At 39.0% G+C, this 24589-nt stretch overlaps 2 protein-coding genes across 10 annotated transcripts in view; one reads left to right on the forward strand and one right to left on the reverse strand.

The window, feature by feature from the left end:
- The first annotated feature begins 1339 nt into the window (after positions 1–1339).
- TLR2 (toll like receptor 2) lies at positions 1340–22921 on the forward strand. 9 transcript variants are annotated; one of them, XM_063704813.1, is made up of 4 exons: positions 1377–1614; positions 5146–5272; positions 19442–19725; positions 20111–22921. In XM_063704813.1, exon 4 carries the CDS (start codon positions 20127–20129, stop codon positions 22479–22481), a length of 2355 nt encoding a protein of 784 aa, XP_063560883.1. In that variant the 5' UTR covers positions 1377–1614; positions 5146–5272; positions 19442–19725; positions 20111–20126; the 3' UTR covers positions 22482–22921.
- Positions 11213–24589, reverse strand: part of RNF175 (ring finger protein 175) — a 65812-nt gene continuing 52435 nt past the window's right edge. The window contains exon 9 of the mRNA XM_063705608.1: positions 11213–14083. Coding sequence (XP_063561678.1) covers positions 13965–14083 — 119 coding nt within the window. The 3' untranslated portion in view covers positions 11213–13964. The remainder of the gene's footprint in view (positions 14084–24589) is intronic.

The following is a 24589-nucleotide window of genomic DNA, read 5'->3' on the forward strand; positions in this document are numbered from 1 at the left end:
CACCGCATGTTCTCACTCATAGGTGGGAATTGAACAATTCCCACCTGGACACAGGGTGGGGAACATCACACACCAGGGCCTAACATGGGGTGGGGGGCTGGGGGAGGGGTAGCATTAGGAGAAATACCTAATGTAAATGACGAGTTAATGGGTGCAGCACACCAACATGGCACATGTATACATATGTAACAAACCTGCACGTTGTGCACATGTACCCTAGAACTTAAAGTATAATAATAATAAATAAAACATATCAAAAAAAAGAAAAATGAGCTTGGGAGTCATCATGCCTCCTGCTCCCTTCCCCTGCCCCCAGTCCCACTTCTGGCTGGGACCTTTGAAGAGTGCAGTTCCCTTTTCCCCATAATTCATTCTGTCCATCTACTCATTCCAGCACACTTTTTGATCTGATTTCTATGGCTCAGCTCCAAGGTGCTTGCCTCAGTCCCCTGGCCCGCAGGAGCCCACAAAAAAAAAAAAAAAAGAAAAGAAAAAAAGAAAGAAAACTCCTAGTTTTTAAAAAGGAAATATATACAACATGAAATATTCTGTTTTCAGAACTTGGTTCTATGTTAACTTAGAAGTTTACTACTATTATTTTGCATAGGCAGTATTTTTGAAATGTCTTAAAAAATTACGGACATACTGACATCTGTGCAGAGTAAAAAAATTTTGAAGAATGTATGTTCATGTATAAAGATCTGTAAAATAATGCAGGATTTATGGCATATTTTCATTAAGTGGTTTTTGGTGGATGAGTTTCTTATTATTTCATCTGACAATTACAATATACTTTATGTGAAAAAGACATAGACTGTGTGTTTTGGTTTGTTTTTTTGAAACAGAGTCTCACTCTTATCTCCCAGCCTCAACCCACTGGACTCAAACGATCCTCCCACCTCAGCCTCCTGAGTAGCTGGGGTTACAGCTACAAACCACCATGCCTGGCTAATTTTTGAATTTTTGTAGAGATGGGGGTCTCCCTGTTTTGCCCAGGCTGGTCTCAAACTCCTGGACTCAAGTGATCCTCCTGTCTTGGGCTCCCAAAGTGCCGGGATTACAGGTGTGAACCACCACGTTGGCCTTGTGTTTTCGGATAACTTTCAGATAACAGCTTAGGATTTCAGTTAGATGCTCAAAACTATGAATATATACAATGAAAGTTACCCTTTCCCCAAATATTGGTACATTTCATATGCCGTGTTGATTTTCTAACTTTAATCAACATTTTTTTTTTGGTAGAGAGTTATAGGAGGTCTTATATCTAGATACAGAAGGAGACTTGGAGTCTAACCTGGGATTTGCCACATGTTAACTGTGAGCCTGCTGGGAAGCACGGCCGCGGGGGCTCGCTAGGCGCCACCTGCCTGGAACTCAGCGCGAGGTCCAGCGTTCCCTCCGGCTGCGCCGCGGCGCACGTGCCCCGTAGAAGGGGCGGTTCCCGCACCCCAGAAGGAGGGGGCGCCCGGCTGCGCGGACTTTCCCTTTTGCTTACTTCCTAGTCCCGGGCAGGCCGGCTCGGAGGCAGCGAGAAAGCGCAGCCAGGCGGCTGCTCGGCGTTCTCTCAGGTGGCTGCTCGGCGTTCTCCCAGGCGGCTGCTCGGCGTTCTCCCAGGTACGTCGTGCGCGCCCCACTCGTGTGGTCTCTCTGCACCCCTTCCTGGGGTCGGGTCGGGCAGGGGCGGAGGGGAGCCGCAGCCCGGTCACGGGCTCTGGGGACCCCGGGCTCCCGTTCGGCTGCACCTGGGCCCCTAGCTCCTGTCCGGGCGGGGATAGCGGGAAGCGCACCAGGCCCCCGGGACGCCGGTGCTTCTTTGCGCGGCCCAGCGCGGGAATGTGGACACCAGCGAAGCCGGCTCAGGTCGGCCCTCGGGAGAAGCAGGGGCTACACGGAAAGGGAGCCCGCGGGTCCTGCGGAGCCCGAGGTCGGGACCCCGCGCGTGCAGTGCCAATGGGCTGCGGCTGGGCTGAGCGCCCTTCCAACCTTGCAGGCCCCGGGGGGGTTGCCGCGGAGAGCTTCCGCTGGCGCTCCGGGCCTCTGGCTGCCACCTCCCTCGGGAGGCCGAGGGGGGCGGTGGCCCCGGCCCGGCCCTCCCGCTTCCCTGATTCCTGGTAGGGTCGCCCTCCCCGCCTCCTGGCCCCTCTTGGCTCGGAGCGCGGATGACAAAGATTGGGTAAAGGCTTTCAACGAGCTAGCGTCTCGCAGGGGGTGTGTCCTCGCTCACTGGTTACTGCTAGGACGGAGCTTCGATTTTGGTCACCGTGGCTCAGAGGTGGGAAAGGTTCCGTGCTCTGGGTCTGTCCAGGACCCTGGCTCCCTAACCCAAGTCTGACGTCTGCTCCCTGGCAGGCTTCGCCCCACCTCTGCGTTCCTTCATTCTTAGGATGTGTGAGTTAGGTCTCTGATTAGAAAACAACTTAACAGCGTTTAAGCAAAGTCGAGTCTTTCAAGTAAGAATGCTTTGAAGTGCCCTTTACAACTTCTTCAACTTCTATAAATATGAACTTGTGTTTAGAACTTAAATGCAAGCCAGGAAAGTCTTTTTCCTGTTTGAAAGAGAGACAAAGAGAGAGAAAGAGGTGATTGGAAGTGGTGGGTGGGGGCGGAGAAAGAGAAGGAGAGTAATCTGGGTGTAGACAACTCAGTTTGCTGAGATGACTTTAATCTTTTGACTCTGTTATTAAGATTTTTACCAAAGAGCAACTGTAGCTATGGTGGCCTGACTTGAAGGGACAGACCAAAGAAACAACAAAACACAAAACAAAACAAACAAACAACAAAAGCAAGAGCAGAAACTATTGGAAAATGATTTATTCACCAATATTTTAAAGTTTCTTCCTGTTCTAAGCAAGGAACATCTTTAAGTTCTTTATAATGTACCCATTTTACATTTACAAAAACTGCCAGAAGTTGACAGCATGTTTTGGGGGTTTCTAAGCTATCAGTTAATTTTTTGGGGTACAGTTTTTTTGATAAACTAACAGAGTAGAAAAAATCTAATGGAATACCCCCAAATTTAAAAGAGGGCAAGAAAAGAGAGACAATAGAACATAAAACAAACGGGACAAGAATAAAGTACATAGTTGTCATAGTCCCTTGGGTGCTGCTGTAACAAAATACCTGAGACTGGGTAATTTACAAAGAACAGAAATTTATCCATTCATGGTTCTGGAGTCTGGGAAGTCCAAGATTGAAGGGCTGCATCTGGTGAGGGTCGTCTGGCTACATTATAACATGATGGAAAGCATCACATGGTTAGAGAGAGCAAGAGAGGACAGAACTTACTTTTATAACAAACTCATTCTCACAATAAACTGCTCCCTTGGTGATAACATTAATCCATTTATGAGAGTACAGCCTTCATAACCTAATCACCTCTTAAAAGGTTCTACCTCTCAGCTCTCAGTGAGCCGAGATCGCGCCACTGCACTCCAGCCTGGGTGACAGAGCGAGACTCTGTCTCAAAACAAACAAACAAACAAACAAACAAAAATTCCACCTCTCAACACTGTTGCATTGAAGATGAAATTTCCAATACATGAGCTTTGGGGCACACATTCAAACCATAGCAATAGTTCAATTACTTTAAAGCCCAAAATGTCAGTAATTATATTAAATGCAATTTAATACATCAGTAACTAAATGAGATAGACTAAATTTTATGATAATCAGACTAATATTATCAGACTAGACTTCAAAACAACCCAACAATCATATGCTGTTTACAAGAGACACATTTATGGATACTAAAAGGTATAAAGTAAACAGATGCAACCATTTATCAAAAGAAAGCTGTTGTGGCAATATTACTATTAGACAAAATAGAATTAGGAAAAAATTCATAACTGTAGATAAACATTTCACTAAGTTAAAGGTTTCACTGAGAAGAAATAAAAATTCTGAATTTATAAGTACTTATAACAACATTAAGAAACTGACTGAACTAGAAAAATATAGAAAAATAGAAAATTCATAGAAAAATCCACAATCATAGTGGGAGATTTTATCATACATCTCTCAGTAACTGATAGAAAAACCAGACAAAAGATCAATAAAGATAAAGAAAATGCGAACACAATGTAGTTCACATAAGGAACCTATACTACTTCCAACAGCTGCTGAAATCACAGAGCATACTTAAAATCTGACCATATACTGGCTCATAGAGTAAATTGCAATACATTTTAAAGAACTTAAATCATACAGAATATGTCTGCTGACCATAATGCAATTAAAGTAGAAAAGAACAGAAAAACTTATAGAAAATTCTCATATATTTGGAAATTAGTAAATACACTTCTAAATAACCCATGGGTCAAAAAATAATCAGAATGAAAATCAGAAAGTATTTTTAATGACTTATGAAAAAAATTACATATAAAAACTTGTCAGATGCACCTAAACTATTGCTTAAAGGAAACTTATAACCTTAAGTGCATATATTAGAAATGAAGAGTGACTAAAAATGAATGAGCAAGCAAATACCTTAAAAACTGGAAAAGGAATAGTAAAATAAATCCAGAGAAATCAGAACAGGGGAAATAATACTATAAGAATAGAAATTAATGTGCTAGAAAATAGGGGATCTATCAAGTCAGAAGTTGATTTTTTGAAAATGCTAATAAAAATGATGAACCTCTGGCAAGACAATAAAAGCTGGTACAAATAACTCATCTAAGGAATAAAATTGAGGACCTCTCTTTTGTTAAATGACATAAGCAGGAGGCCATTATCGTGAGACTGTCCTACACTTTGAGTTCTTACATAATAAACTGCAACCTAATTTAGTATACTATGTAAGCAAACTCAAACCTAACTTAGGAGTCTTTTTTTTTGTAATTAATAGCTAAATTTCCACCAAATCATAAATAGCCAAGCTTTAGCCAATCACAGGCAGCCAACTGATCAGACTATGCCCAAACAAGGTAAATGCCTATTACACCATGCCCAAATAAGGCAGACTCCTAGCTGAAGCCAATCAGGTGATTACTATGCTCTTGTGTTTGGCCTATAAAAGCTCACTGCTCACACTGTTGGATGCTCTCTGAAACTTTTGTGAATCTGAGTGCTGCCTGATTCATGAATCATTCTTTGCTAAAATAAACTCTGTCAAATTTAATTTGTCTGAAGTTTCTCTTTTAACAGTGTTTGGTGTTGCAAGCAGGATCCAAAGGAGACCTATAGTGACTCTCAGGAGCTCTTAGTGACCAAGTGAAGGTATCTGCGGGGCTCATTGTGCCCATTGCTCTTTCACTGCAACTGGTAGTTGTGGGTAAGTTCCTGCTCAGACTTGAGCGCTATACATTTGCATTTTCAGCTCTCTGAGTTTATTTGAGCAATTCTTTGATGGATTGGCTCCAGAATTGGATTGGATTTAGTGAAGAAACTGAAACTGGACTGGTGCTCTAGGAGGCCTCAAGTAGATAAGGTTACTAGAAGACAGGGAATCCTGGGCTTATCTGGATTTAAGGACTCTACAACTCCATCTGCAACTCCAGCTGATTTCATTTATAAGAATTATGGACCAAGAACCTGTGCTTTTCTAGAGAAATGTGTGAGCCTTACTAAAGGTAACTTAGAATTACAGTGGACTGCCGAGACCAGCTCGGTCGTGGAGACCCTAACCCAGCAGTGCTAGAGGAATCAAAGACACACACACAGAAATATAGAGTGTGGAGTGGGAAATCAGGGGACTCACAGCCTTCAGAGCTGAGAGCCCCTAACAGAGATTTACCCACATATTTACTGAGAGCAAGCCAGTGATAAGCATTATCGCTATAGATTATAGATTAACTAAAAGTATTCCTTACAGGAAACAAAGGGATGGGCCGAAACAAAGGGATAGGCTCTGGCTAGATGTCTGCAGCAGGAACACGTCCTTAAGGCACAGATCACTCATGCTATTGTTGTGGCTTAGGAACATGTTAAGCAGTTTTCTGCCCTGGGTGGGCCAGGTGTTCCTTGCCCTCATTCCAGTAAACCCACAACCTTCAGCGTGGGCGTCATGGCTGTCACAAACATGTCACAGTGCTGCATAGATTTTGTTTATGGCCAGATCTGGGGCTAGTTTATGGCCAGGTTTGGGAGCCTGTTCCCACATGTACCCCTTTTTTGTTTTGCAAAGCAATAAAAGCAAAGGCAGCTTTGTCACAGTGAGCTACTTGCAGGAGTCGGGATTCGCATATGCATACTATACAAAGACAAACAACACAGATTAAAAGCACAACCATCATTGAAATCACAGAGCTTCCAAGTGTCTTTATCTATTTTAATGGGTTAATGACTGCTAATCTGTCTGCAGCTCCTTCAAGCACTCCAGTTCCTGGCATTAAGGTCTGGTGTGCCTGGAATGCTTTAAATATTTGTTCTTTTAATATTGCAATATGCAAAGACAAGTTTGTAGAGTGTCTTTCTAGATGCTTTTTTATTCTTTCCTGAATTTGGTCTTATTTAAGAGCCATTAATAGTTTCCACAAATCCTTATGTTTAGCTCCTACAGCGGGCCATATCATTTGAGGGTGAGGTGCCACTATACCATCATGTTTCCAGATAATAGGAACTCTTGCCATATTTCTTGCTATTTCTACCATCTGACCATTTTGTTTAGACCAGCTAAACATAGTGTGGCCATGGCACGCAGACTGAGAGGTGCAATTTAAGCTAAACATCCCCTCAGGGGACCAATCAATAATGATTCCATAGGAATCATTGCGCAGCACCTCTGCCTGTTCTGCAATGCAATCTTCCCAAACAAGTATGTTCATTATTTCTGGCCAGGTCCAATTCTGTTTACAAATAGGTTTTTGAGGGCAGTATGCCTCAATTATAGAAACAGATTTATTATGGTAAATACTGAGATCAGAAAGCATGTGTAACTGTGTCATAGAATGATTACATCCAGGCATTATTGCCAGCCAAGATTGATAAATATGCCCAATAAGTATAATTGTTCTCTGTGTCAGCCCTTGTTGAAGGAATACTAATGGCAATGGTGATCACTGCTATCATAGCTATCATTAAATTACTCATTGTGACTGGTTGTCCCACTTTCCTCAGGTTTTCTTCCACCATCTATGGCAGTTTCTTGATCTGTCCCCAGGTAGGTGGCTGTGTTTGACGGTTGTTGCTCGTGATAGTTTGGGTGCTCCTCAGCGTCAGTCTCGACATGGCTGCAACCATGGGGTCCTCGGGATCCTCCCAGAATCTCTTCCTTGGCATCTGGCTCATGATAAGGTTTCAGGTGTCTTGATGGTATCCAAATCAGAAATCAGCTGTTGATTCTGGCCTGGAGAAACACAAGCATAACCTCTACCCCAAGTTATTATTTTACCTATTTCCCAACTTTTTGTTGTCATATCTCTGCACCAAGCCAGTTGTTCTGCTTCTGTCTTCACAGCTGGTTTCTGTAGATGCTCTTCAGCTGCTGACAGCATCTGGCCTTTAGGCAGGCTCAAAAAATTTAAAGTCAATAATGCTAGATTCAATTGTATATGGGGTGTCCCGTAATCCCTGTTTTCCCTTTTTGCTTTTGCAACTGCTGTTTCAGGGAGAGATTCATTCTTTCTACAATGGTTTGTCCTTGAGAATTATATGGGATGGCAGTAATGTGTTTAATATTCCATATAGAGAAAAATGTAGCTAGAGCTTGGCTAGTATAGCCTGGGGCATTATCTGTTTTAACAGAAGCTGGAATGCCTATCACCGCAAAACACTGCAAAAGGTGATGCTGAACACATGCAATCTCCTGATTGGCATGTAGCCCAGACAAAGTGAGAAAAGGTGTCCACACATACATGTACATAAGCTAGTCTCCCAAACGAGGGAACGTGTGACATCCATTTGCTAAAGATAATTAGGTTCCAATCCTCGAGGATTAACTCCTCCTGTTAAAGATGAGGAATGCACCATTTGGCAAGTTGGGCATCACTGGATAATAGCTTTAGCTTCTTTCCAGGTACTGTTATATCTGCATTTGAGACCAGAGGCATTAACATGGGTTAAATTGTGAAAGTGTCTAGCATTAGATGTTGCAGTAGCAACTAGGCGATCAGCCATTTGATTCCCTTCAGTTAAAGGTCCTGGAAGAGGTGTATGAGGCCTAATGTGAGTGATGTAAAAAGGGTGCCTTCTGCTCCTAACTGCTGTTTGCAATTGGGTAAATAAAGTCATCAGTTGTTCATCTGTGTGAAATCATAACTGAGCATTTTCAATTAATTGTATGGAATGAACCACATATGAAGAATCAGAAATCACATTAATAGGCATATCAAAAGCAGTCAATACCTCAATTATAGCTACAAGCTCCACTTTTTGAGCTGAAGTATAGGGCGTCTGAAAAACTTTACCTTTCGATCCAGAATAAGAGGCTTTACCATTACAAGACCCATCTGTAAAAACATTCTCAGCACCTTCGGTTGGTTTAAATTTAGTTATTTTGAGGAGAATCCAATTAGTTAATTTCAAAAATTGAAATAATTTCATTTTAAGAAAAATGATTATCAAGAATACCCACAAAGTCAGCTAAATGGGTTTGCCAAGTAAGACTGTTTATAAAAGCTTGCTGTATTTGTGCCTTTGTGAGAGGGACAATAATTTTTCCAGGATCATATCCATGTAATTTAACAATCCAAATTCTCCCATTTCTTATCATTGTAGCAATTTGATCCAAATAAGGAGTTAGAGTCTGTGAATTAGTATGTGGAAGAAAAAGCCACTTTACAAAGTCCTGCTCTTGTACAATAACACCAGTAAGTGAATGCTGAGTTGGAAAAATTAGCAAATCTAGGGTCTTTTTTGGATCTATTCTATTTATTTGAGGTTCATGGACTTGCTTTTTGATTAGCTGCAGCTCTGCCTCAGCTTCTTTTGTTAATTGCTGAGGGCTAGTGAGACTAGGATCTCCTCTAAGGATAGAAAATAGATTACTCAGGGCATAGGTGGGAATGCCTAGAGCAGGTCATATCTGATTAATGTCCCCTAGTAATTTTTGAAAGTCATTTAATGTTTTCAATTGATCCCTATGTATAGTTACTTTCTGTGGCACAACGGTAGTGTCATTTACTAAGGTCCCCAAGTAGGAGTAAGGAGTAGTAGTCTGAATTTTGTCAGGAACTATATAAACTGGCATGAGAAATCGAGTTTTGCAAGTGATCATAACATTGGAGTAATATTTCTTGAGTGGGGGCAGCACAAAGTATATTATCCATATAATGAATAATATAACACTGAAAATTTTTTACGAGTAGGTTCAATTGCTTGCCCTTCATAAGTCTGGCAAATTTTTGAACTGTTTAACATGCCTTGTGGCAACACTTTCCAATACAAATGCTTTAGTATGCTGCAGGTTTTTTACTGCAGGAATTGTAAATGCAAACAGTTCACAGCCTTGCTCAGCTAAGGGGATAGTAAAGAAACAGTCTTTTAAATTTATGACTATTAAAGGCCAATTTTTTGGAATCATAGCAGAAGAAGGCAGTCCCGGCTGCAATGTCCCCATAGGTTGTATAACTGAATTAATGGCTCTTAAGTCAGTTAACATTCTGCATTTACCTGATTTTTTTTTAATTACAAAAACTGGAGAATTCCAAGGGGAAAATGTTGAGCTATATGTCCTTTTTCTAATTGTTCAGCAACTAAGTCCTCTAAAGCCTCCAGTTTCTCTTTACTCAGCAGCCATTGTGCTATCCAAATTGGCTTATCTGTTAACCATTTTAAAGGTATAGGTTCTGGAGGCTTAACAATGGCCACCATCAAAAATGATATCCTAAACCTTGGTGGGAACTTTGTCTTTCTGCTTGAAGCATTTCCTTCAAAGCTTGCAAATTTTTTCCTAGTCCCATACCAGGGACATACCCCATTTCATGCATCATATGTTGACTTTGAGGGCTGTATAATTATTCTGGAATTAGAACTTGTGATCCCCATTGTTGTAATAAATCTCTTCCCCATAAATTTATAGGTACAGAAGTTATAATTTTTTGTATAGTCCCAGGTTGTCCATTGGGCCCTTCACAATGCAAAATATAACTACTTTGATATACTTCAGGGGCTTTACCAACTCCAACTATGTTAAATTGAGCAGGTTGAATTGACCATGTGGATGGCCAGTGCTGTACAGAAATGATTGAAATGTCCGCTCCTGTATCTACCAAACTTTTAAATTTCTTTCCCTGAATAGTTATTTCACCGGTAGGATGTTTATCAGTAATTTGATTCACCCAATAAGCTGCTTTGCCTTGTTTATTTATGCTTCCAAATCCTCCTGTTCATTTAATTTCACTTTTCCCCATTTCCACATATGGCATAATCAGGAGCTGTGCTATGTGCTCTCCTGGCTCTGCTTTCCAGGGAACAGAAGTAGATATAAAAATTGGAATTTCCCCTTTGTAATCTGAATCAATGACTCCTGTTTGTACTTGCACGCCTTTTAAATTTAAACTAGACCTACCTAGAAGTAATCCTACCATCCCTGCTGGCATCATCTGACTGGAGACAGCAACCTTCTTTAACAGTCCCATTACAAAAGTGGAACCTGGTCCATATGGATTAATAGCTTGTTTAAATTCTTTGAGTAATTTAAAAGGAAAAGGCTCAAATGTAGCTATAATATTTCCCTGTTGATCTAGGGGGTATATTCTAACAGGGAACTGCTAAGCCTCTATATCACCCTCTCTTCTAACTTGCTGAATTCCTGGCTGAATAGAACTGAGAGTGGTCGCTCGAGGCGCTGCTCGAACAGTCACTGGGGCGACTACTTTTTGCCCAGTGTCCTCTGGAAAAGAAAGATCTGGAGGATCAGGCCACTCTTTTTCTTCAAAATAATGAGGGGGTGCAGAAGGGTAGGGACAAACCTCTCCCTCCTTTGCCACTTTAGCTTTAGCTGGCAAACAAACCTGCTCTGTCATCTCTTCTGTTACTTCATTATACTTTCCTTCCTCCTCATCATTAGTGTGAAAAGGTTCCAAGGTGGAATGAACCAGAGCCCACACTTGCCCATTGTTACCCTGATGCTTCCGAGCTCCCCTTCTAACTCATCATGGGGATTGCTTAAGAGTACTCGGGTGTCCTCCAGCTTTGTTCCACGTTTTCCAACCATTGCTCCAGCGAGCCTTCATCCTGGGTTTGAGTCCCCATGTTGGGCGCCACTTGCCGAGACCAGCTCGGTCGTGGAGACCCTAACCCAGCAGGAATTAAAGACACACACACAGAAATATAGAGTGTGGAGTGGGAAATCAGGGGACTCACAGCCTTCAGAGCTGAGAGCCCCGAACAGAGATTTACCCACGTATTTATTGACAGCAAGCCGGTGATAAGCATTATTTCTGTGGATTATAGATTAACTAAAAGTATTCCTTACAGGAAACAAAGGGATGGGCCAAAACAAAGGGATGGGCTCTGGCTAGATATCTGCAGCAGGAACATGTCCTTAAGGCACAGATCGCTCATGCTATTGTTTGTGGCTTAGGAATGCCTTAAGTGGTTTTCCACCTTGGGTGGACCAGGTGTTCCTTGCCCTCATTCCAGTAAACCTACAACCTTCAGTGTGGGTGTCATGGCCATCACAAACATGTCACAGTGCTGCAGAGATTTTGTTTATGGCAAGATCTGGGGCCAGTTTATGGCCAGATTTGGGGGCCTGTTCCCAACAGTGGACAAAGAAGAAAAGCTGCTTAAGGCAAACAGGCACATATTTTTTAAAGCTACAATAGCTAGACAAACTAAGAGAATCCTGTGTATGTTTTACTTTTGTATTTTTATTTTTAATATTTGTGGATACATAGTAGATGTATATATTTATGGGGCACTTGAGATATTTTGATACAGACATACAATGGATAATAATAACATCACGGTAAAAGGGGTATCCATTACCTCAAGCATTTATCCTTTCTTTGTGTTATAAACAATCCAATTAAACCTTTTAGTTATCATAAAATGTACAATAATGTTGACTGTGGTCACCCTGTTTTGCTATCAAAGAATAAATCTTATTCATTTTATCTAAGTATATTTGTGTACCCATTAACCATCCAAATCCCCCTGCACCTCCAACTACACTTCCCAGCCTCTGTTAACCATCCTTCTACTCTCTTATCTCCATGAGTTCAATTGTTTTAATTTGTAGCTCTGACAAATAAGCGAGAACATGGGATGTTTGTCTTTCTGTGCCTTATTTCACTTAACATAATATCCTCCAGTTCCATCCATGTTGTTATATGACAGAATTTCATTCTTTCTTATGGCTGAATAGTACCCCATTGTATATATGTACCACATTTTCTTTATCCATTCATGTGTAGATGGACACTTGGATTGCTTCTAAATCTTGGCTACTGTGAATAGTGCAGCACTAAACATGGGCGTGCAGATATCTCCTTGATATATTGATTTCCTTTATTTTGGGTATATACCTAGCAGTGGGATTGCTGGATTGTGTGGTAGCTCTACTGTTAGTCTTTTGAGGAACCTCCAAATTGTTCTCCATAGTGGTTGTACTAATTTACATTCCCAACCAACAACAGTGTACAAGGGTTCTGTTTTCTCCACATCCTTGCAGCATTTTTATTGCCTGTCTTTGGATAAAAGCCATTTTAACTGGGGTGAAATGATATCTCATTGTAGTTTTGATTAGCATTTCTCTGATGATCATTGATGTTGAGCACCTTTTTATATATCTGTTTGCCATTCATATGCCTTCTTTTGAGAAATGTCTATTTAGATCTTTTGCCCATTTAAAAAATTGGATTATTAGATTTTTTCCTATTGAGTTATTTGATCTCCTTATATATTCTGGTTATTAATCCCCTTTCAAATGGATAGTTTGTGAATATTTTCTCCCATTCTGTGTATTGCCTCTGCACTTTGTTGATTATTTGATTTGCTATGCAGAAACTTTTTAACTTGATGTGATCCCTTTTGCTCATTTTTGCTTTGGTTGCCTATGCTTTTGGGGTGTGACTTAAGAAATCTTTGCCCAGACCAATGTCATGGAGAGTTTTCTTAATGTTTTCTTTTAATAGTTTCATAGTTTGATGTCTTAGATTTAAGTCTTTAATCTATTTTGTTTTTATTTTTGTATATGGCAAGATATAGGGGTCTAGTTTCTTCCGCATATGGATATCTACTTTTCCCAGTACCATTTGTTGAAGAGACTGTCCTTTCTGCAATGTATGTTCTTGACGCTTTTATTGAAAATGAATTCACTGTAGATGTGTGGATTTGTTTCTGGGTTCTCTATTCTGTTCTGTTGTTCTGTGTGTCTGTTTTTATGCCAGTACCATTCTGTTTTAGTTACTATAGCTCTGTAGTATAATTTTAAGTCAGATGATGTGATTCCTCCAGTTTTGTTCTTTTTGCTTAGAAAAGCTCTGGCTATTCTGGGTCTTTTGTGTTTTCATGTAAATTTTAGGATTATATTTTATTAACATATTTCTGTGAAGAATGTCATTGGTATTTTGATAGGAACTGCATTAAATCTATAGATTGCTTTGGGTAGTAAGGATATTTTAACAATATTGATTTTTCCAATCCATGAACATGGAATATCTTTCCATTTTTTGGTGTCCTCTTTAATTTCTTGCATCAGTGTTTATAGTGTTTCTTTCATCAGTGTTTATAGTTTTCATTGTAGAGATCTTTTACTCCTTTGATTAAGTTTATTCCTGGGTATTTTATTTGTAGGTGCTGTAGACGAGATTACTATCTTGATTTCTTTTTCAGATTGTTCACTGTTGGCATATACAAATGCTACTGATTTTTGTATGTTGATTTTGTATACTACAATTTCACTGAATTTGCTTATTACAGAGAGACTAAAGATAGTTAGGTCTGTTACCAAATGTGTTTTCTGTCACATTGAAAAATTATACCATGAGAAGGCACATGCTTCTACAAATTACAGTTCATAGATATGTCAATGTACAGAATGCTGGTGTGACAGTTCACAATTGTTTGCTTTATAGTTTTCACTGGAAATTAAAGTTACTAAGGGTAAAGTAATCCCAGCACTGTGGGAAGCTGAGGCAGGATGATTGCTTAATGCCAGGAGTTTGAGACCAGCTGGAGCAATGTAGCATGACCCCATCTACAAAAAAATAAAAAGAATTCTAATTAATATATGGTACTAGAATTACCAGAAATAATAAGGGAAACAACTCTGAAAAGAAGGTAAGATGTGTTTTGGGTAAGAACAGCTATAAAGTATGAGGGGATGTTTTGTTTTGTTAAGGAAAAAATAAAATAATATTTGTCCTAAAGTAGAATGCCTGGTTGTTAAGACAATGAGAAAGAGAAAGAGTATAGAAGAAAAACTGAATGGATATTAGAAAGTTGTAGAAGGTTGTGGGATAGGAATCCTGGGAAGGGAATTTTATATGTGATCAAACTAAGATTTGAAGAAAATTCTAAGTTTTTTTTAAAAAAATTGAGCATGAATATCAAAAACATACTGATACAGAACTAGAAATTTGTCCTCTATGTTAAAACAACAAGGTTTTCTTGGAGTATTGGTCTGCTCTTAATAAGAAATTGAAAGACTTTTCTTTATCTGTTAAGTAATTGGCCTAGGAAATGAAGATTCTGTGTTTTATTGAGATAATTTATTGTGCTTCATGTTGTCTTTATTAGATCTTTGACTGCCTCAGAGACCTGAGTTCACCTTATTAAAAGAGAAAGAGTTTCTACAATTATGTGGCTTTCTTTATTTGCCTTTGAAGTCTTTTACCAATCACTCTAGTTAAATGAATAAATATTGTTTCATAGGGACCTGTGATCCTATTTTAATCAAATATTTTAAACCTTTTGATATTTTTGACTTCTCAAAATCAAATTCTAAACTAAAACCTTTTGACGTTGAACAAACTTTGGAAGCTTCTAGATGGGCTTCTGGAATATCTCAAAAGAAATTGTTTCCTCTCCTGATAAAAAAGAGAGATATTAAACTAATTAGGCTTATTTGATATGTTATATTGCATGGGAAGAATTGTTAAATTATAAGTGATGCTGAACTTTCTTTAAGTCATATTGTATGGGTATGTTATTAATATGTGCTTCAGAAATTATATGAAATTCTTAGAAACCAGATAGTCGTGGTATAATACTATCAGCCAAAATTCTAATTATCGTGAAATATTATATGTTGCAGAAGTAATACAATTTCCTTATCAATTGCATTATTGTGAACTCTCATCATATCTTTAACCAAGTCCATTTTAAGCTTTGTCATCTACAAAGAGTCACTTGTTTTACTCTGGTACTTTCTGGAACACTGTGAAAAACAATTATATAAAGTGTGTGGGCCTATAAGACAAACAACCAAACAAAAATCGTAAAGTGTTCTTTTAAAAGATTCATGGAAAGGACTCTGATAAGTATAGGTTTCTGATAACTTTAAGATCATACTACTGGACTGGGTAAGAATTTCCAGAACTCTAGCAAAGAAGTGGATTGGTTCATAAAACTGCCAACCCAACATGAAGCAGAATGAGAATTAATTGAATACCAGGGAAATGCTTTGGCAGATTTTCATACTAAGTCAGCCAGTACTGAAATTGTTAAGATATGCAATTTGAAAGAACACTATAATATTCATCTGAATCAAATTATCTATGATAACCTATTTAAATGAACAGCATCATGCACCTGAATTGGAGAAACAAAACTGATATTTAAAATGATATAAATTTAGTGTTAAATGTGGCCTCATGGATCAGACAGCTATCTGGTCCTTTCTGAGTCCATATAGCTGCCATTATTGAAAGTTCTGCACTCTATGACTCATCACAGAATAGATAACATGAAATTATGAAAAAATATTGGTGTTATGACTGTTCTAAAATTGCTAAAATGGCTTATAATCAATGTTTGGTTTGTCAAATCCACAATTTTTATAAGATAATAAAAACCTCAGTTGGTACATTTCCACCATCCACTGGACTATTTGAACATTTACAGATGGATTGCATTCAGTTGCCTCATTGGGAATCTGCAGGAAACTTAAGTAAATGCTGGATATGTCATGTTGAACCAAATACTAATATGCTTTTAAAGATCTTCTAATTCACCCTATAGCAGATTTCACTGATATTCCAAGTGTGACTACCTGTTCAAATTGCACATCTGGTCTTTCTATAGGGTTAGGCTTTTTGAGTCACATATTCAGATTTCATGTTTAAAGCTAACAGTAGACAAAACATATAGGAGAGGCTTTACAGTTAAATTATTCCAGAAACTGAATAATAAAACCAAAAGGAGAGATAATTAGACAGTTTGTAGATGAATTCATAACCCTAATTCTCTAATTGTTGGTAGCCTCCATTGATGATAATTAATAGTGGAGCCTTAGATAAATACTACTATTGCTTCCCCGTTGATGACCCCTGTAGCACACAGTGTCCCACAGCAAACTGTCTCTTGTGCCCCTCTAGCATATATTTTTATCTATGAAGGATTTAACTCTCAGTCATAGGCACAGGCAACTCCATGTCCCAGTCAGTAGGAAATAAGAAGTCAGTGTGGATTAGGGACTCTAACAGTACCACTGTCACTCCATAACCAACTGAAAATTTGACATTGTTCTATACCTCTTAATTTGCACTGTGGTATAAAAAGGAACTTTCTAGCAGGTACGAATCCCTCTAAATGGGCATCTTTTTTTCAAATGCTCCTTCCCTGGCTTGGAATAAATGTAAATGAGGTTATGATTAGAAATCCCCTTCAAATATTAGCTACTACAGCTCACTCTACTGCAAAGGCTATATAGTTGCCCAGTGAAGTTCTCTAAATTCTCTTGCTAAAGTTTCTTTAAATAACAGGATTGCCTTGAACTATCTGTTGGTTTGTAGTGGGGCAGGGGGTGTGATAGGGGACACTGTGTATAATAGCTAATACATCCTACTGCACTTGCATAAAGGAATCTGTTATAAAGAAAATGAAATAAAGGCATAAAAGTTGGCAAGAAGAAAACCATCATTATGTCTTGAGGATGATTGGGGATACAGAAAATGAGAAGAATCCACAAACTATTAGAATTACTAAGTTAATTTAGCAAGGTTGCTCAATGCACGGTCAGTATACAAAATTTAATTGAATTTCTACATATATGTATATGCCATATTGTGTTAGATTGTTTTGCATTGCTATAAGGGAATACCTGAAGCTGGGTAATTTATAAAGAAAAGAGGCTTATTTGGCTCATGGTTCTGCAGGCTGTACAAGCATGGCACTAGCATCTGTTTGACCTTAGGAAGCCTTTACTCATAGTGGAAGAAGGGGGAGCAGGCATGTCATATAGTGAGAGAGGGAGTGAGAGGGAGGGAGCAAGAGTGAAGGGGGAGGTCCCAGACTCTCTTTAACCTGAAATCCTGTGAACAGAGTGAAAACTAACTTATTACCATGAAGAGCACACCAAGCCATTCATGAGGGATATACCTTCATGACCCAAACACTTTCCACCAGGTCCTACCTTCAACACTGGGGATCACGTTTCAACATGAGATTTGGAGAGGACAGACATCCAAATCATATCACATATATAAATATGTAAAACTATTTTAAATGTTTTTAAAATATCGAATAGAAATAAATCTCACAAAATATGCTTAAGAACTTTAAGCAAAAACCATAAAATACTATTGTGATAAGTTAAAGAAGACCTAAATAAATGGAGAGATCTGTCATGCTCATGGATTGGAAGATTCAATACTGTAATGATATGAATAGTTCCCAAATTGTTCTATAGATTCAAAACATTGCCAATTAAAATCTCAGTGGACTTTGTTTTTTGAAACTGACAAGCTGATTCTGCCATTTATAATAATATTCAAAGGGGCAAGAATAACCAAGACACATTTGAAGAAGAACAAGGAGGAAGAAGAACGTATTTGAAGAAGAATAAGGAACTCTATTAAGTGTATATCTCCTAGATATTGAGATACACATTTGAAATACATCTATCACCTAGATATTGAGATATATTATACATTTAATATAGTGTGTTGCTGGTATAGGGATAGACAAATGAACATTGGATCAGAATAGCACTGAAACAAGATCTACCCCTATATGGGCATGTCCCTATTAACAAAAATTTGTTGATTATTTCTGCAAGATGATCTGTAAAAAACAAGTTAATTGAACATCCATATGGGAAAAAAGTGAATCCTTCTGCTACCTCAAATATCAACCCCAGGTAGATTATAGATCTAAAAGTGAAAGGCAAAGCAATAAAGATTTTAGAAAATAACAAAGAGAATATCTTTATGAAAATACAGGAAATATTTGAAAAATAGGCTAGAAAACTCACTATTAAAATATATAAAATATAAGAACATCTGTTCATCAAAAGTACTATAGTTTGAATAGCAGTGTCTCCTCCAAAATTCATATTGAAACTTAATCCCCATTGTAACAGTACTAATCCTAAAACTAAGTATTAAGAGGTGTGACCTGTGGGAAGTGACTAAGTCATGAGGGGTCTTTCCTCAGTTATGGGATTAGCATCCTTATAAGAGGCCTTGAGATGGAATGTAGTGCCCCCTTGCCCTCTTGCATTCTCCCATGTGAGGACACAGCAACAAGGCACCATCTTGGAAGGAGAGAGAAGCCCTCACCAGACAACAGTGCACGTGCCTTGATCTTAGACTTCCCAGCCTCCAGACCTATAATAAATACATTTCTGTTCTTTATAAATTACTTGGTCTCTGGTATTTTGTTATAGAAGCACTAATGGACTAAGACAAAAAGATTCCATTATGAAAGTGAAAAGGCAACCGCAGAGTGGCAGAAGCTTTTGGAGATGATGAATATGTTTACTTCCTGGATTGCGGTGATGATACCATGAGTGTATACATATGTGTGTATACATAATGTATACAAATTGTGTTCACTGATTATGTACAGTTTCTTTGTATACCAATTATACCTTAATAAAGCTAAGGAAAAAAAAAAGAAAATCCAGAATAAATATGCATGGTATGACCCACTTATTTAAAAAAAAAAGAGGGAATGCGAAGCAGTGGTTTTGGTGCGAACACAAAAATTCTGGCTTCAACAGCATTTAAGTTCCCAAACCAAGCATGTTTATGTTTTAATTCTTTGTGGCCATAAATTGTACAGCTCAGGCCTTTATAATCTCTCAGATTCTGTGAATGTGGGGAATTAGTTTTACTCACAAAAAGTTTTGTTCTTGGGGATAAATTTTAAAAAAAAATTTTTGTATAGTTAGCACACTGAGAAAATACAGACAAAGGCATACAGATGCAAGAAATGAGGTAGCTGAATAGACCAAAGAATGATATAGGGCCCAGAAGGTAGGCAAAGAGAAAGTTGTTGGGTTTATGGTTACAAGTAAACTAGCAGTTGTGGTGCAGATAGTTTTATTTCCCCCACATTAATCTGAACAGCCCATCCAGACTTAAACACTGCTTTTTGCATTTACTTCTAGGCAGGAAGACAGGGTTCTGATGGTGTGAGTCTCCTTCAACTCAGCAAACCACCTTGGTCTGCCTCGAGTTTCCAACACCCCTCCGGCCTGCTAGTGATAGGTGTGAGGCAGGTTGATGAACATGGAACTTTTTTCTTTTGGTCCCAAAGCATGCTACTCCTGGAGTTTCATTCAGTGAATGAGAACTATAGTTTGGTTCTGTGAGATCTCTATGAATCAAGGCGGCCACTGAAGTGGAGAAAAGAAATGCTTAAATGTTAAGAAAGTTTGAAGTGCAGAAAAAGGTGATTGTAAATCCATATGGTTAAGCTTAGCCCATTTCTTAAAAGGCTTGATTGCTCATTCCTCCATTCATTGATTTACTCACTCTTCCAATCCATGTTATTGAGTCTTGCTCTATATTTCCGGATGGTTGTGCTTTTAAGTACTGCATAGTGGTTGTATGTCTGTGTTAGCATTGCTGAATGTATCAGGGAATTCATTTTTTTATCCCCATTCATTTGTTCCATTCATCTGTTTCTCTCTCTCTCTCTCTCTTTGTGTGTGTGTGTGTGTGTGTGTGTGTGTGTGTGTGTGTGTGTGTGTTATGCCTAGAAAACATTTCTCAAGAATTAGAATTACGATATGCTGTCAAACACAATGACTTATTTGAACCTCTTTTATTTGTAGGTTGAATCACTGGACAATGCCACATACTTTGTGGATGGTGTGGGTCTTGGGGGTCATCATCAGCCTCTCCAAGGAAGAATCCTCCAATCAGGCTTCTCTGTCTTGTGACCGCAATGGTATCTGCAAGGGCAGCTCAGGATCTTTAAACTCCATTCCCTCAGGGCTCACAGAAGCTGTAAAAAGCCTTGACCTGTCCAACAACAGGATCACCTACATTAGCAACAGTGACCTACAGAGGTGTGTGAACCTCCAGGCTCTGGTGCTGACATCCAATGGAATTAACACAATAGAGGAAGATTCTTTTTCTTCCCTGGGCAGTCTTGAACATTTAGACTTATCCTATAATTACTTATCTAATTTATCGTCTTCCTGGTTCAAGCCCCTTTCTTCTTTAACATTCTTAAACTTACTGGGAAATCCTTACAAAACCCTAGGGGAAACATCTCTTTTTTCTCATCTCACAAAATTGCAAATCCTGAGAGTGGGAAATATGGACACCTTCACTAAGATTCAAAGAAAAGATTTTGCTGGACTTACCTTCCTTGAGGAACTTGAGATTGATGCTTCAGATCTACAGAGCTATGAGCCAAAAAGTTTGAAGTCAATTCAGAATGTAAGTCATCTGATCCTTCATATGAAGCAGCATCTTTTACTGCTGGAGATTTTTGTAGATGTTACAAGTTCCGTGGAATGTTTGGAACTGCGAGATACTGATTTGGACACTTTCCATTTTTCAGAACTATCCACTGGTGAAACAAATTCATTGATTAAAAAGTTTACATTTAGAAATGTGAAAATCACCGATGAAAGTTTGTTTCAGGTTATGAAACTTTTGAATCAGATTTCTGGATTGTTAGAATTAGAGTTTGATGACTGTACCCTTAATGGAGTTGGTAATTTTAGAGCATCTGATAATGACAGAGTTATAGATCCAGGTAAAGTGGAAACGTTAACAATCCGGAGGCTGCATATTCCAAGGTTTTACTTATTTTATGATCTGAGCACTTTATATTCACTTACAGAAAGAGTTAAAAGAATCACAGTAGAAAACAGTAAAGTTTTTCTGGTTCCTTGTTTACTTTCACAACATTTAAAATCATTAGAATACTTGGATCTCAGTGAAAATTTGATGGTTGAAGAATACTTGAAAAATTCAGCCTGTGAGGATGCCTGGCCCTCTCTACAAACTTTAATTTTAAGGCAAAATCATTTGGCATCATTGGAAAAAACCGGAGAGACTTTGCTCACTCTGAAAAACTTGACTAACGTTGATATCAGTAAGAATAGTTTTCATTCTATGCCTGAAACTTGTCAGTGGCCAGAAAAGATGAAATATTTGAACTTATCCAGCACACGAATACACAGTGTAACAGGCTGCATTCCCAAGACACTGGAAATTTTAGATGTTAGCAACAACAATCTCAATTTATTTTCTTTGAATTTGCCGCAACTCAAAGAACTTTATATTTCCAGAAATAAGTTGATGACTCTACCAGATGCCTCCCTCTTACCCATGTTACTAGTATTGAAAATCAGTAGGAATGCAATAACTACGTTTTCTAAGGAGCAACTTGACTCATTTCACACACTGAAGACTTTGGAAGCTGGTGGCAATAACTTCATTTGCTCCTGTGAATTCCTCTCCTTCACTCAGGAGCAGCAAGCACTGGCCAAAGTCTTGATTGATTGGCCAGCAAATTACCTGTGTGACTCTCCATCCCATGTGCGCGGCCAGCAGGTTCAGGATGTCCGCCTCTCGGTGTCAGAATGTCACAGGACAGCACTGGTGTCTGGCATGTGCTGTGCTCTGTTCCTGCTGATCCTGCTCACGGGGGTCCTGTGCCACCGTTTCCACGGCCTGTGGTATATGAAAATGATGTGGGCCTGGCTCCAGGCCAAAAGGAAGCCCAGGAAAGCTCCCAGCAGGAACATCTGCTATGATGCATTTGTTTCTTACAGTGAGCGGGATGCCTACTGGGTGGAGAACCTTATGGTCCAGGAGCTGGAGAACTTCAATCCCCCCTTCAAGTTGTGTCTTCATAAGCGGGACTTCATTCCTGGCAAGTGGATCATTGACAATATCATTGACTCCATTGAAAAGAGCCACAAAACTGTCTTTGTGCTTTCTGAAAACTTTGTGAAGAGTGAGTGGTGCAAGTATGAACTGGACTTCTCCCATTTCCGTCTTTTTGATGAGAACAATGATGCTGCCATTCTCATTCTTCTGGAGCCCATTGAGAAAAAAGCCATTCCCCAGCGCTTCTGCAAGCTGCGGAAGATAATGAACACCAAGACCTACCTGGAGTGGCCCATGGACGAGGCTCAGCGGGAAGGATTTTGGGTAAATCTGAGAGCTGCGATAAAGTCCTAGGTTCCCATATTTAAGACCAGTCTTTGTCTAGTTGGGATCTTTATGTCACTAGTTATAGTTAAGTTCATTCAGACATAATTATATAAAAACTACGTGGATGTACCATCATTTGAGGACTTGCTTACTAAAACTACAAAACTTCAAATTTTGTCTGGGGTGCTGTTTTATAAACATATGCCAGATTTAAAAATTGGTTTTTGGTTTTTCTTTTTTCTATGAGATAACCATGATCATAAGTCTATTACTGATATCTGAATATAGTCCCTTGGTATCCAAGGGAATTGGTTGCAGGATCCTCGTGGATATCAAAATTCATAGATGATCAAGTCTCTTATAAGAGTGGCATAGTATTTGCATATAACCTGTGTACATTCTCCTGTATACTTTAAATCATCTCTAGATTACTTATGATACCCAATACAATGTAAATACTATGTAAATAGTTGTACTGTGTTTTTATTTATATTATTATTATTTTTTATTTTCAAATTTTTTAAAACATACTTTTGATCCACAGTTGGTTGACTTCATGGATGCAGAACCCATGGATATAGAGGGCCAACTGTAATCTGTAGCAACTGGCTTAGTTCATTAGGAAACAGCACAAATGAACTTAAGATTCTCAATGACTGTGTCATTCTTTCTTCCTGCTAAGAGACTCCTCTGTGGCCACAAAAGGCATTCTCTGTCCTACCTAGCTGTCACTTCTCTGTGCAACTGATCTCAAGAGCAACAAGGCAAAGTATTTGGGGCACTCCCCAAAACTTGTTGCTATTCCTAGAAAAAAGTGCTGTGTATTTCCTATTAAACTTTACAGGATGAGAAATACTAGAGGGTGTATTTTCATGTGATCTGGATCTGTCTTTCTGGCTGATAGGTTTCTCCAGCCATAGTTACTTGAGAGAGTGAGTACACAGTGCAAGGTACAGTAAATTATGTATTTCTGTAATTTAACAAAATAAATACTCAGTTTAGGAGAATTTGAAAGACACTTCCCACATCCGGACTCTGGTCTTCCTCAGCCTCTAACTACCTTTTGAGTTCTAGTTATTGTCCAATCACTCTGACTCTCAGTTCCTGTTTTTTAGCCTATATCTCCTGCATCTTGTTGCTTTTTCCTTCTTCGAAAGTCTTGTTTTTAATTCTAAAAAAGCCTGCCCTTTTTCCCCTTCTGAATATTTTAAAAAGTACATGTGAGCTAAATAGATTTTAAGCAAATATATACCTAGAGGTTCCTCATAATGACTCAAAAATAGTTTGATACACAGTAATTTAAAGGTAGATACTACTACCATATGTTAATTTTGCAATCTAGGTATAATAATACCACACATTAAATTTTGATGCAACTTTCTTTGGTAAGCACTATTTGCTGATTCTATGTAACTTTCTTAAGCTGGGAACCATGTGAAAGGAAGTGAGCCTTTGACCCCTGCTCAATTCTCAACCAGAACTGGGTGTATGTGGTTAATTGGGCACTAGAGTCAGAAAGACCTGGGTTAGTAGATGTGTAATCTTTGGCAAGTCAGTTGACATGACCCAAAAAGTTTTTCTGTCTTTAAAATAGGGATGATGATCTCTATATCCTAAGATACTGAGAGTATGAAATGTAGGAATGTAAGTAAACCATGAGCCTAAGCTCCTTGATTCCCATTTTCTCTGGAGGGGTGTTGAGGGCAAGAGTACCACGCCTAAGAGAATGGGCACTATGGGTTCGTGTGTGGGGTGAGGGTGATGGCTGTAGTAGATGTTAGCTATTATTATTATTATTTTCCAAGAAGATATTTCATTCCCTTATATATTATGGCTTGTAAGTGGATATTTTTCTGTTATGGATACTAGCGGGGATATAAGGGATCCTGCTGTTTGCAGAAAAATACCACAAAGAAATATATGCTCATTAACTGCAGAACAAGCTTGTCCTTGGGGAACTCGCATAGGGCTGCTGCTGTTTCACACGACCTCCCAGAAGAGTGTTATGGAGGAAACGGTAGCCAGCCTTAAAAAAAATCAGGCTTGGCGTAATCCCAGCACTTTGGGAGGCTAAGGCAGGAGGATTGCTTGAGTCCAGGAGTTGGAGACCAGCCTGGGCAACATGGCAAAACCCT

The sequence above is a fragment of the Gorilla gorilla genome, chromosome 3 (assembly GCF_029281585.2).
Source record: "Gorilla gorilla gorilla isolate KB3781 chromosome 3, NHGRI_mGorGor1-v2.1_pri, whole genome shotgun sequence".
NCBI classification, from domain to species: Eukaryota; Metazoa; Chordata; class Mammalia; order Primates; family Hominidae; genus Gorilla; species Gorilla gorilla.

Bases quoted from the DNA above. Each gene is read 5' to 3' on its own strand.
- TLR2 (XM_019024905.4), top strand. From the start codon at position 20,127: ATGCCACATACTTTGTGGATGGTGTGGGTCTTGGGGGTCATCATCAGC.